Source organism: Meleagris gallopavo, chromosome Z (genome assembly GCF_000146605.3).
Source record: "Meleagris gallopavo isolate NT-WF06-2002-E0010 breed Aviagen turkey brand Nicholas breeding stock chromosome Z, Turkey_5.1, whole genome shotgun sequence".
In the NCBI taxonomy this organism is placed as follows: Eukaryota; Metazoa; Chordata; class Aves; order Galliformes; family Phasianidae; genus Meleagris; species Meleagris gallopavo.
The window spans coordinates 29,318,886-29,331,730 of NC_015041.2; the positions used below are offsets into that span (position 1 = coordinate 29,318,886).

The window sequence follows — 12,845 nt, forward strand, 5'->3', positions numbered from 1 at the left end:
GACCCACAACCCCCCCACCCCGAGACAGGGGTGGAGGTTAAAAGGTATGGAGATGGCCCTGAAAACAAAACAGCAGCAATGAGCTAAGGGAGAAAACTAATTTACTAAATATGATGGCAGAATGCATGATAACACAATATATTACAATATAATTGGAATTGTGTAAATCAAATAAAATGAGAGTGTCCAAAAGTGGAAGGTCTTACTGTAATAATGAAGACGAGATGGGTAGGGAGCACACACTGCAGAGATGAGCACTGAAAGAAGGGGCAGTCTTGTGATTTGTAAGCCGTTTTATCTTTCCTACTAAATAGAAAACAGAAATGGAACAGTGAAAGTCTTCTGGGATATGTAGTTGTTGTTCTCCTCTGAGAACCAGGTACTCAGAACTATCAATCCATAGAACTGGAGCATTAACTCTTTAACTCCCAGTGCACTACATGATGTTATGATGTGGAATACCAATAACAAAAGTCTTAAAACCGTGAGACACTGTATTGCTGTGTTAACACTTGAGAGACCTGGTTGTGGAGGAAGATCACAGCACTGTGTGATTTTGTTTACTTTTGGTCTTACTTTACACAGATTAAAGAGATTGTAAGTATGCATGCCAATCCTTCTTGGAAAAGCTGTACCTAATAAAGTGTGATTCTGAAGTTGGCTGTGGAAATCCTGAGGCATGAAGATGAAGTCAGCTTAACCTATTGAGATACATCTCCAGTGGATTAGAAGGCACTCACAGGGATCACTGAGTCCCAACTCCTGCCTCTACCCCATATTCAAACCATATATATGATGGCATTGTTTCCTTCCTTTACATACTCTCTTATAAAGACTTAATGTCTTTCTTATGTTGTGGTGCTCTATAAACTGCACTCAGTGCTTGAGATGAGGCTGCATCACCACAGAGAAGTCTCTTCCCTCAGTCAGTGCTGGGTATGATGCACCCTAAGGTACAGGAATGGCTGCTGGGAATCACTGCTGACTCATCTTCAACTTGCTGTCAACCAGAGCCCCCAGATCCCTTTCCATGGAGCTGCTCCTCAGCTTCTTGTTACCTAGACTGTACATAAATTCAGGGTTGTCCTATTTCATATGCAGAGTCTAGCACTTATTCTTGTTGGATTCCATGTGATTGGTGATTGTTAGCCTTCAAAGTTGTCAAGATTTCTCTGCAAGGCCTTTCTACTCAAGAGTCAACATTGCTTCCTAATCTGGAGTCATCTGCGAGCTTACTTAGCATAATATACCTTCAGCTCCTACATCCAAGTCATTTAAGAAAAGATCTAAGAGAACAGACCCCAAAATGGAGCCGTGCAGAACCCCACTAGTTACTGGCCACCAGCTTGAAGGCCAATCACCCATTCACTATAACTGTGAGCCTGACACATCAACTGCTTGTTCAGCCATGGATTACATTTATCTTTAGCTGTATGCTAGACATTTTGTCCTGAAGGATACCGTGAGATGCAGTATCAAAAGCTTTGCTGAAATTCATAAAGGTTACACTGACTGGAGGGAAAGTAATCCTGTCTGATTTGTAACAGGCTCTTTGATGTGTCTGTTTATTATACTTTACAGCCCATCTGCTTCATAAGGTGAGAAAGATTTGGAGTTTAATAATAGGTGCAATAGCATCACCTTGTGGTTAGCCAGAAGATAATATTATTTTCCAGAAACACTCCAGTTTTTTCTTAAATTACTTGTGTAATCGCATTATTTATACAGACATTAAAAAATAGTCAGCGATGTTTATATGTGTGTGCATAGTTTGTACATGCTATGTGAGCATATGTGTATATTTTTAACATAGTCAAATATTTCTCCTTGTAGTTTCTAAGGGCAGGTGACTTTTGGGCTATTGTGGTACAGTTTCATACTTAGGAGAAGTCAAAAAATCTCTAAAATGTTTTTTTAAGGTTATGACATCCTACAACTCATACTGACTTGTATAGCTAGCTTGATGTATTACTGTTAGTTGTAGACTGATGTCAACTACATTTCCAGTATGAAATATTTTTAAATCTTGACACAGTATTTTTCCACTACATATAAATGATATATTGCTTATTTAATTCATATTTTTCCTGGCTTATTTCTGTTAACATCTCAAAGGTGTACCGAAGAGATACAGATATTTGTCTTTTCACTGTGGAGAGAGTATGAGTAATTGTGTATTAAACTTTTCTTTTTTGCTCTGTAGTGGGAGTCCTGATACAGGTGGGAGAAGACATTTCCAGAGCTGTTATTTGCAGCACTGTATTTACTCTAGGTTTCCATTCTTAATTCATGTTTTACGCAGATGTTTCTTGTTGTTTTTTCAGGGGATGCAAAAAAAAGTCAAATGATAGTGCCTGCACATGAACAAAGAGGCAAAATAAACTTACTTTTAATTAGCAGTTCGTAATACTTAGCATCCTAGAGTGGCCATGGTTTCCTTACTGTCATGTTTGAATGATCAAAACTTTCTACCTTCAGTTCAGGGGAACATCTGAAATCTTTTTCTAGACTTTGGAAACAACTTGTATTTATTTGGTCTTCAGGTGTAAATGTGGTTCCGTCAGACTTCATTCTTCAAAAAAATCATTCTACATGAATAATTCATTTTGTCCTTCTCTTTCTCCATGCTAGGGATATGCTTTATGATTAGTAATTTCTCGGAACAAGAATATGTGATGTAGAAATAATAGCAGAGTGTGCAGACCAACTGAATAGATCTGGTTTATTTTCACAAAACGTCTCTTGCCATGATATTGAATAGGATTAAATGAGCAAGAAGACTTAATGGAGTCTTTCTGTGTTTTGCACAGAAAGCCATTTTAACAAATTAGGTCTCCAAAGGTTCTCCAACTAAATCACTGGATTTATAGCTTCTTCCTGATCCTGGCTATGAGAAAGCTTATTCCTGTTCACTAGACTAAAGCTATTAATTCTGAGACTTCTGTGATCTCTAGCTTAAGTATGTGTTAGACTACTAGGAGTTCATTATTTGACTACTTTTCTCCCAGCCAGCTGTGTTGCAGAAGTGGATTAGGTAGCACTGACTCCATGCAGTTGTGGAGTCCAGCCGTGCTATTAATTATCCCACTCCGTACCTTCTCTCGTCTACGGAATGCAGAAATTTGAATGGGGAACTGCATCTTTATTGAGAGCTACTTTGTAGATCCCATACATAATTGTTTAAAGTAATTCAATTTCTGGACAAATGTCTTTGTAATATTAGCAAAAATGAACATTTTAAGTTTATGGAAGTAACCAATTCTAAAGATGTCTGATTTGATTTCAAGTTCTACTAATTAAAACCAAAGCAAAATAAAACTTCCTGTCCCTATGTACCTTTTGTCCAGTACAATTGCATGCTTTCCTTCCACCACTGACATTTGGGAGGATGGTAGAAGAGGTTGGAAGAGTAGCCCTTTACTATTTAAAGTTTCCTGTGGGGAATTGTCTTTGTTTTTACTTTGAGCGCAGAAGGTCATACTTATGCTGATTTTTGAATCAGCATTTTGCCTGGTGGTGAATGACGAACTTATATGCTCTTGGGCAAGTGACTCAGTTGACAGGTTGGATTTTAATAAATGGTAATTCAGTCTCTGTCCCCAGAGTTTTCCTTTTTTAAACTCTTCATTATTATTATAATACTTTAATAAAAGCATTATTTCATTCTCTCTTCTTTTTCTTTTTTTTCTTTTTTTTATTATCTAGAAGCAGAATAGCGCACTGCAAAACTTAAGTAAGAAGATGAAAGATATGGAGCTGGAACATCGTGACTGTTCAGAAATGCTTACTCGTCATGTACACAAGCTTGAACACAGTGCTGAACAAGAGGAGCTGCTTAAAAAAGAACTTGAAGTAATGCTTTTTGCTTACTGCTATTCCTCTCAAGAAACACTGAAGCTCTGAGCAATTTTGTTTTTGAGGGATGAAACCTCTCAGTTTTCTGGTGATTTCTGTTCACAGAATTGACAAAATGTTGAACATCCATTTTGCAGAGCAGACTGAATAGACCAATGCCACTTGCTATGTGTTTCTCACTTGAGACTGACGTTTGAGGAGCAGATGGAAAAAGGTTAAATGAGCATGAAAATAAGGCTGAGATCAGGAAACCTTTCTTCCCTTTGCATTCTCTCTAACCATGTAATGTCTTTTTTTTTAAATCCTCTGTTCTTTTTTGCTTAGGGTTTCTTATTTTTTTTGCACAAGTTTTTAGAATAAGTAAACTTGAAATGGAAAATATACTATAGCTGAGAAAGGTGCCAGATGGTGTACTAGGTAGAGAAAATAACATAACAGCAGATCACAGTGGTGTTTTACAGCACTCCTATCTGTGCTTAAATGCTAAAGGTAGTTTTAGTTTGTGTGTTAAGTGATACCTGTTACTGAGAAACCTTAAGCTTTTCAAACTAGTGTCTTCTAAATGTATTTCTTTTACTAAAATGCTATTTGCAATTTTCTCCAAAGTTTCATTATTTTGTTCATCTAAGTTTTATAGTAACTGCTGTCTGAATGTGTGATCTGAACCAAGAGATTCTTGACAAAGGATTTGTTACTGCTAAAAAGCATAGAAACCAGATGACTCTTTACGATGTAAGTTTCCTACCAGAGATAGTTTTAGACCTTTTCTATGACTAATTTTAGAAAATTAGTCATAAATTAGCACTTCTGGAACATTAGGAGTCCTTAAGAATAATGTGAACAGTTTTTAGTTGTGTTTGTTCTTGTTTTTCTCCTTAAAAGCAAAGAAAATATTTAGAGAATTGGTTGCTAGAAAGTTAGAGCACTGCAGTAAAGATGGAGTAGAAAAGAAAATTACTGCAGGGAACATCAAAGCTCGTCAACTAAAAGCACTGATTATTGATGAACAAAGTAGACATTTGTACCCTCAGAGATCTATAGGAAATCTATTGTTAGGTACTGCAAGGTGCATATATTGGCCTAGACAGAATTGCCTTCAGGTAGGAAAGTACTATGAAATTTGAATAGGCTTTTTAAAACAAAGATTTTTGCTTCAGAGGGCTTTCATGAAGGCTGCTTTTTGGTGTAACTGAAGGACATATGGTATTAACATAAAAATCACGAGCTGAAAGGAAGAATAAGGCAGGCAATGGTTTCTCTCTTTAAGTAATTTAATTGGGTGTATTTACCATCTGTAAATTTATAAAGGATGTGCTCAGTTCCTCAGATATTTAACTGTGTGCTGGAGGTGGTTTTATCATGGAATGCTATCTATTAACCAAAATCAGCTAAGATAACTTAATTATGGCTTAAGTTTTATTAGAATCAATGTATTGATCTCTTTATAATCTAGTGAGAAAACAATCTACGCTACAGAGAAAGTATTCTTGTGGTACTTTCAAGTGTAGGTGTTTAAGCAACGATGAAGGAAGGAAGGTATGTGATAAATGCTCTTGCATAGGAGAGTTTAATCAAATGAGCACAAGTCCGTGTGTATAAGAATAGTGAAAAGTAAATTAAACTGCAGTGCATATGCTCTGGTCAGCTTGCATCTCACCATCATAAAACTAAATTTCAAAGGTGTAGATGTGAGAAAGAACTTACCATTCTGTGCTTAAAATTAGATTAATAAGAATCTCTCGGAAAAACCAAACAAAACACCTTTGTGCTTTAAGAAGTAGAAGCACTAGATGTTTTCTGTTTATTGGTTATCTTATTTAGCTTACTGCTACCTGGAGGCTTCACACTGGGTGGTGGACTCAAGCTCTAGGGTTTGAGACAGCAACATTATCTGTGCTGTACAAAATACCTGCATCCCTGTTTGTTGAGAAGTTTGTTCTGCCTCTTCTGTGATCATGAAATGCTACCAATTCAAAATTTCTGAATTGATTGATTATCTGATAAAACCTATTTTAAGTTGGTGTATCAGCCATGTTCCTGTCCTCAAAAAATTAAGCATACTGGGAAGCAGTTTAGTATTAACAGAGCTTGAAGTCTGAATTGCAGCCTTTCTTGTTCAGAGCCTTTCTTTGATTTATACATCTGTCGTTCTACTTATTCCCTTGCATTTTGGAACTCAATCAGGTTGAGATATTATCTTTCCTTCCTGAAGAAGCAGAGTGGAGGGACCTCAACAAAAAAGGCCAGATATGCTCATCTTCAACTTAGTGTGGCTACTAGAGCTTTCTCCTTGGAAATTGTGAAGGAAGTAATGCAGAGATATTCAAGGACAGATCTGTTTGATAAAGGACGGGGAAACGAGCACTGGTTTCCCTCCTAATTGGTGTAAGGAAAGGGCCATAGCCTTTTACAAGGGCATGCTGCATTCCCACATAGCCTTAGGTGCTTCTGTGAAACCTGGAGATTGTTGAGATTTAAGCTCATTGCTGTGTATAGAATTTCTTCCTCTCTACTGTAAGCAGCTGCCTTGGTACCATGATAGCTTCTGTACATCATACTCTCAGTTGCCACTTTCTTCCTGTGTATTGTGGAAGAGACATTAAAGAAGGGCAGTAAAGTCTAAGCAGTAGTTCTCACTATGTGCCAAGATGTTTAAGTTTCCTTAGAGTTCTGTAATACTTTCACATGGTCCTGTGTCAATTTTAAACTCCTCACTGTATGGGAATAAGTATTGCCTATTAGAAATACAGGTATTTCTGTTAATGTTCTGATAACCAACCTATATTTAAAGCTGTGATTAAATTATTGATGTTATTTTTACCTATAATGTTGATATTTGAGGTGGATTTCATTCAGAAGCCTTGAAGTAGTACACCTCAAACAGAAAACAGGTTTTTTTTTTTCATGTAGTAGTCCTGTATTTGTTTATCTGTCTTCATGTTATGGATTGCTTTTTAAAATTTTCCTTAAATGGGAAAATGGTCTCAGAAGTTATCACTATTTATATACCTATGCAGGCTACCTTATTATATAAGTGGGCATTAAATAGGAAATGCATACTATAGTTTTTTGATGACATTGATAATCTTAGGGTGGTTTGTGTGGAGAATAGGGTTGTTCCAATTAAAAGGTAATCCTTTTATTTTTTGCAGTACGCTGCCTCTTCACTTGCAGTCAGGATGAAGTTTCTCAGAGTTTGCAAAGCTGTTTACTACCCTCTACTGGACATAAGAGAGAAGTCCATGAAAAAATACTTTTTGCTGTAATGAATGAAGTGAAAAATTTAAAAGTCTCTGACACTCTTAGAGAAGATTATATCTATTACATTGTAATAGAAAGAAAGAAGGAGAAAATTCTTAACCTTCTTCCCCCTCCTTTTTTTTTTTTTTAATATTACTCAGGTATTCTGCCTCAATTATTATTCTGAACATGATTTGAATGAACACATTTCTAGTTTCCGGAGTATATTTCTAGTTTCTGGAGTAAGAATTGATGTGAATGATTAGTCTGTGGAAAATTACCATTATTCTGTTGCAAGACAGCTGTTCTAGCTTGCAGCAGTACCAAATGTGGTGTATTACTGCATGAGCCTGGGCTCCTTCTGAACACATACTCTACCAGAAAAAAAAACTGAAGTTGAAACCTTGTTATTGTTCTGTCTCTTTAGCCCAGGATTCACTAGTCAAATTCTTGATGTATTTGTACTGAACTCATCAAGATCCTACTATTCATGAATGTTAATTTTCTGGAACCTGAGTCTTTTATTTTTGCCCTTTGCTCCTCTACTCTAGAAGAATGATTTCTTGGGAAATATAGAGCAGTTTGTATATAAAAACAGTGTTTCTTGTAATGTGTCTGGCTGTGAAAAAACTGCCAGGAAAGCTGTTTGATGAACAAGGAATGAGAGGGGAATGTGGATTTTTATCATGAAAAACAGAATTATTATTTCATAAATTTCAAACTCTGTCTTGTTCATGGAAATGTGGTGATCCTCTATTTTCTGTTTTATGTTTTTGAGGTTGCCAACTCCCAGAACGTTGGAGCTCAGGATCTGTCAAGGTTTTAAAGCCTTTCTCTTGAGTCTTGAAAAATGTCCCATAACTGGGTTCATTTTATTTCTGATACTTTGAGTGTATTGCCGTTTTAAGAACAATTCCTTAGCTTTCAGAAGGTCTTTCTATGTTCCCCTCCTTTAACTATATAGACCTTTCAGTACACTGCTGAACATGCAGTCTTGCATTACTTTGTAATGCTGCTATAATGGGAAAATGACTGGGAAGAAAACTTGTTTGAGTGATGGTCCACCTTTGTATTTACAGAAAGTGTAAGTATATGTAATAATAAAGTACACATAATAATAAAGTTTGAATGTACTAAATTTCTTACTGTATTCAAGTTAGTGAATTGAGAAACTGAATCTCAGATAAAAGCAAAATTGTAAACAGACAAAACTAACTGAATTGCAGTGTTGGGTAAGTTATATAGGTCTCACAGTAAAGAGTTGATAAAGCTTCAAACAGTATGAGAAAGGACACTTTCCACAGCAGGTTAACAGTGCCACTGCTTAAAATTTGAAGTCCTTTTTGTTTTCTCTGCCTGCACTCTCCTTCATGGCTCACTCGTATTGAAGCCTCGACTTCACAGTGTCTCTACACTCACCTGCACATCCTCACAGCTCATATCTAGGAATTTGAGCTATTTTAGCTGTCTTATATGCCCTTCAAGCACTGCAATTTAGTGGCTCCAAAGTTTAGGTTATTTCAGTGACATGCTTACTAATGTAATGCACTTTACAGAGGACCTTCCTCATTATCAAAAACATTTTATTGTGTTATTTAAGCAAAGGTTGAAGACTTGTCACTCTTCACTCACTGTCAGACCAAAGCTGAATATTTTGTAGACCTTATTAGGATTTAGTAACAAGTCATATTTAAATCTTGTCTGTGCATGTATAAAGTGACAGTGTTGATGACTGGGCTTTTAAGCATTTTATGAACTATGGAGAATAAGACTCAGAAGAGATACCCTTTTCCCCTCAAAGTACTGTAGGAAGGAGAGCAATTAAGATGAGTTTGCCAATTGCAAATCAGTTGCAGATTGGGGTAGGTTTGCACTTTATCTAAAGGCAACCGAGCTGTAGCTGTTTAACAGTTCTATTGGTTTTGACTTTTTTTCCTAGAGACAAGCATATGGATTATTTTGTAGCCCCCACATCAGTGTTACACAGGTGTCTAATTGACTCTTGTCAATTAGATATGTTACTCTTCATTTATAGGACTTCATTATAGGAAATACTGATAGTGTAGACTGCATTCTGTAAAGCTGAAAGAACATTCACCTTAGTGGTTAAGAATTACTTGTAGTTAAGTACTTTTATAGTTAATAATAAGTTGTTTTATTATCTGGACAGGAGATGGCTCCACCTTACCATGATCAAGAGGACCAGTATTTATAACAGTAGATGGAACTGGTCAGCATATTTCCCAAAGATGTGCTTAGACCTGACTTCTTAATTTGAATTAGGATTTGTTTGGAAATGCTTTTAAGTTGGGAAAAGTGACATCTTAATCTGAATGTGGAAGCACACAAATGGAGTGATGATTCTGATCTGATGTATATTCTCTTCCCTGAAAACTATATCATGGTTGAGCATTGCATGTAAGGGGCTGTGTACTTAAAGCCATAGAGATGTGTAAATATCCTAATAATCTTCGTACCCTAAAAATCTTGTAGAAGTTATCAAAATAGAAGTAGAGGAGGAAAAATGGGCTTACACTACCACATCTGAAGTCAGTAACTATTGGAAATGTACTTTTTTTTCCTCTTCATCGTTTGCTGAAGTTTTTAATCTGAGTGCAAATGTCAGAGGATTCAATTAAGTAACTGTGGCATTGCACACATACAGGATATTGGGCAGTATATTCTGAAGGAGTAATTCAGTTTCATGCATACTGCAGTACTTACAGTAAGGATGAGGAACTGAGAAACATGGAAGCCACACAGACACTTTGAAAAATGGTACTGCAAACTGTTAGCATATGGAAAATGTCTCCTCATTAGCATTTACATATAAAAGGATAATGGAAAAAGTGTCTGAATAGTAAGGGCTTAGTCTAATCGTACAGCGTGGTTGCCTATAAGTTAAAGCCTGCACAGAAGTTTCCTTAGCCATTTTTCTTTAGTCATTTTCTCAAAAGACACAATTCTATCTGTGCTGTCATGAAAATAGACAAGAGATCCGTGTTCTTTAAATTGAGACTTACGTTTGTTCAGCTTTAGTATTTGAGGAAGCTGGAAATTCTGTGAGTTCAGTGTAGTACTGTACTTGTCTGTCTTCAGATCTGCTGCATGTCAGGTGAACATGAATGTCATTGGTGAGCTCTGTCACTATTGAATATTGCTGAATAACCATGTTACCACTGCTGCATAAGAAAAAAAGCTTCACCGGAGAACCCACTTATTTCAATCCGTCCTAGCGATACATTAATAAAAAGAAATAGTCCATGCTAAAATGGAAAATATTCCTGCTTAACGTTCAACTGAAAAAAATGTAATCTGGATATCTGAGATCCATAAGCTTTCTCTAGAATTTGTTTTCATGTATCTCCTTTGTATACAGGCATTGTGTAAAGTTTTTGAACACAAAGGGAGACTGGCTGTTATCTTTTGCATAATTCAAATGAGGTTTGCATCTTTCTGTCTGTCAGAAAGGTATGTGGAACTCCTCTTTTCATCCCAGTTCACGTTCCGGAGTTTTTAATGTAGTGTTACAGATTAGACTCATCCCTGACATTTCTTTCTCCCACAGAATGTACAGTAGATCATTATCTCTGCTATGGTATGACAACAGTATGCACTATGGAGTGAAGTGCTTATAAGGATTAGCAGAGCCTGTTTGAGACATCAGTAGGAAAATAGACACAAATTTATATGAAGTGTTTGAGGTTTTTTTGAATTTTTTTTCCTCTTTAGTCTCAGTTTGGAATCCAAGTTCAATTTCCGTGGCTGATGTATATTTAGATAAACAGCAATCCCAGATAGTATTCTAACTGAAACGTGACATTTGATGAATCTTTCTGTTGTTTAGCCAGGCTTATATGCTAATTTCTGATTAACTACCTCCTGCAGTTTTTGGTTTTCCCACAAATTTTCTTCTGATTTACTGACATCTCACTTGTTTAAATTTACTAAATATATGGAATCGATATCCCAAGTTGGAAGGGACCCACAGCGATCATCAAGTCCAAATCTTGGCTTAACACAGAACTACCTAAGAAAACAAACCCTACATCTGAGAGCATTTTCCAGAAGTTTCTTGAACTCCATCAGGCTCGTTGCTGTGGCTGCTGTCTGGGAAGCCTATTTCAGTGCCTGACTACTTGTCTTGGTGAAGAACCTTTGCCTAACTCCCAACCTGACCCTTCTCTGACACAGCTCCGTGCTGCTCCCTCACATCCTGTCTCTGTCACCAGAAAGCAGAGGTCAGCACTGCCCTTCCCCTCCCCTTGTAAGGAGCTGTAGGCTGTGATGAGGTTCCCACTTAGTCTCTTCTTCTCTAGGCTGAACCAAGGGATCTTGGCTGCTCCTCATACATCTTGCTCTCAAGATCCTCCGCCATCTTTGTAGCTCTCCTTTCAACACTCCACAGTAGTTATTTCATTGAATGGTTTGGGTGAGAAGGAACCCTGAAAATTATCTCATTGCAACCCCCTTGCACAGGCAGGCACACTTTCCATCAGGCCCATATGGTGAACCAGAAGCTGCATTAACCAAATCAAAGAACGCTGGAAACAGAATATTAATTTTTGTACCAGAAACTGGATGACATCTTCATTACTTCCCCAGTTTACTGGTGTATTTTTTCTGGAAGCCCTTAAATTTCTGAAATTATTTTTGCAAGAGAGTTGCTTATACTAGTAAACTAAGATTGAAGTCTACTTGACGAATTTTTCAAGACATGAAGAGAATGTAGTTCAAATACCGTCTTTGCCTACTAGCAGTCTAAGAAAGTAGTTTTTGCCTGGTCCCTGACAGTGACTGATGTTGAAAGTAAATACTCGTTTTCTCTCTAGGTCTGTGTTTTCTGCAGTTTCAGCAAGCTAATTTAAACAAGGTTTTAAAAATTGAAGTTGTAAGAAGTTACTGCTATGAGTCTAAAAAGTCAAACAGAAGATGAACTTCAAAAACAAGAAGAGAATTTGAGGTTCCTAACCTCGCAAGTCAAATACTAGTTTTCCCAGTTCTTCCTGTTTGTAGGCATGCTAGTTCTACAGGTTAGTTCTTCAGTAGCTTGTGACAACTGAAGCAGATTAACGATCTGTAAATGTGTCTTTTTAAATGGAACTACTCTCAGACAGTAAAAGAGTGATGTGTTGGCGCTTCTTACTCATTGTTTCAGAATTTTTTAGAAATGAATTTCTGTATTTCTGACAGTTTAAGTTTCCTCTGGACCATGCCTTTTGCCCTTGCAATTAAGCGTCCATCATGTCAGCTTTATATGTGCTCTAGTTTTCAAGTTCTGTATTAAGAACTACATATGTAATCTATTTTGGAGAAGTTTTGGAGAATTAGATTGGTACATTTTTTCATTCTTTCAGGTACCCTCAATCAAGCTGTTACTTATTCTATTTTTATTTTTTTATTATTGGGACTGTCTCTTTGTTCCCCAGGGTACTCATTTGCAGAAATAAATTAACGATTGCGGTGCCTTTTAACAAACAGAAAATTATTTTCTTGCTTCATTCAAAGGGAGAATGAGATAAAGGCAGAGAACAGAGTTCTCAGTTTGACTGGTTCTCAGAAAATCTGACATTAGTAGTCAAATGAGCTTATGAATTAGTAAGTAATTAAAACCTTGCAGTCACTTTTTTCAATTTTTTCATTCTAGTGTTTGGTATAAAAACAGATGTTTGTACAAGGTAGCGAAAGATGGAAGGTAATTTTTGCACTTGAGTCTATATTGCGAGATGTTCCTGTTGAAATTTTCATGT

The 12,845-nt window shown here is 36.7% G+C and overlaps 1 protein-coding gene across 1 annotated transcript in view; it reads left to right on the top strand.

Annotated features, from left to right (window-relative positions):
- Positions 1-12,845, top strand: part of CCDC171 (coiled-coil domain containing 171) — a 147,593-nt gene that overhangs the window by 13,074 nt on the left and 121,674 nt on the right. Inside the window, 1 exon segment of the mRNA XM_031557307.1 lies at positions 3,706-3,852. Within this exon segment, the coding sequence (XP_031413167.1) occupies positions 3,706-3,852 (147 nt within the window).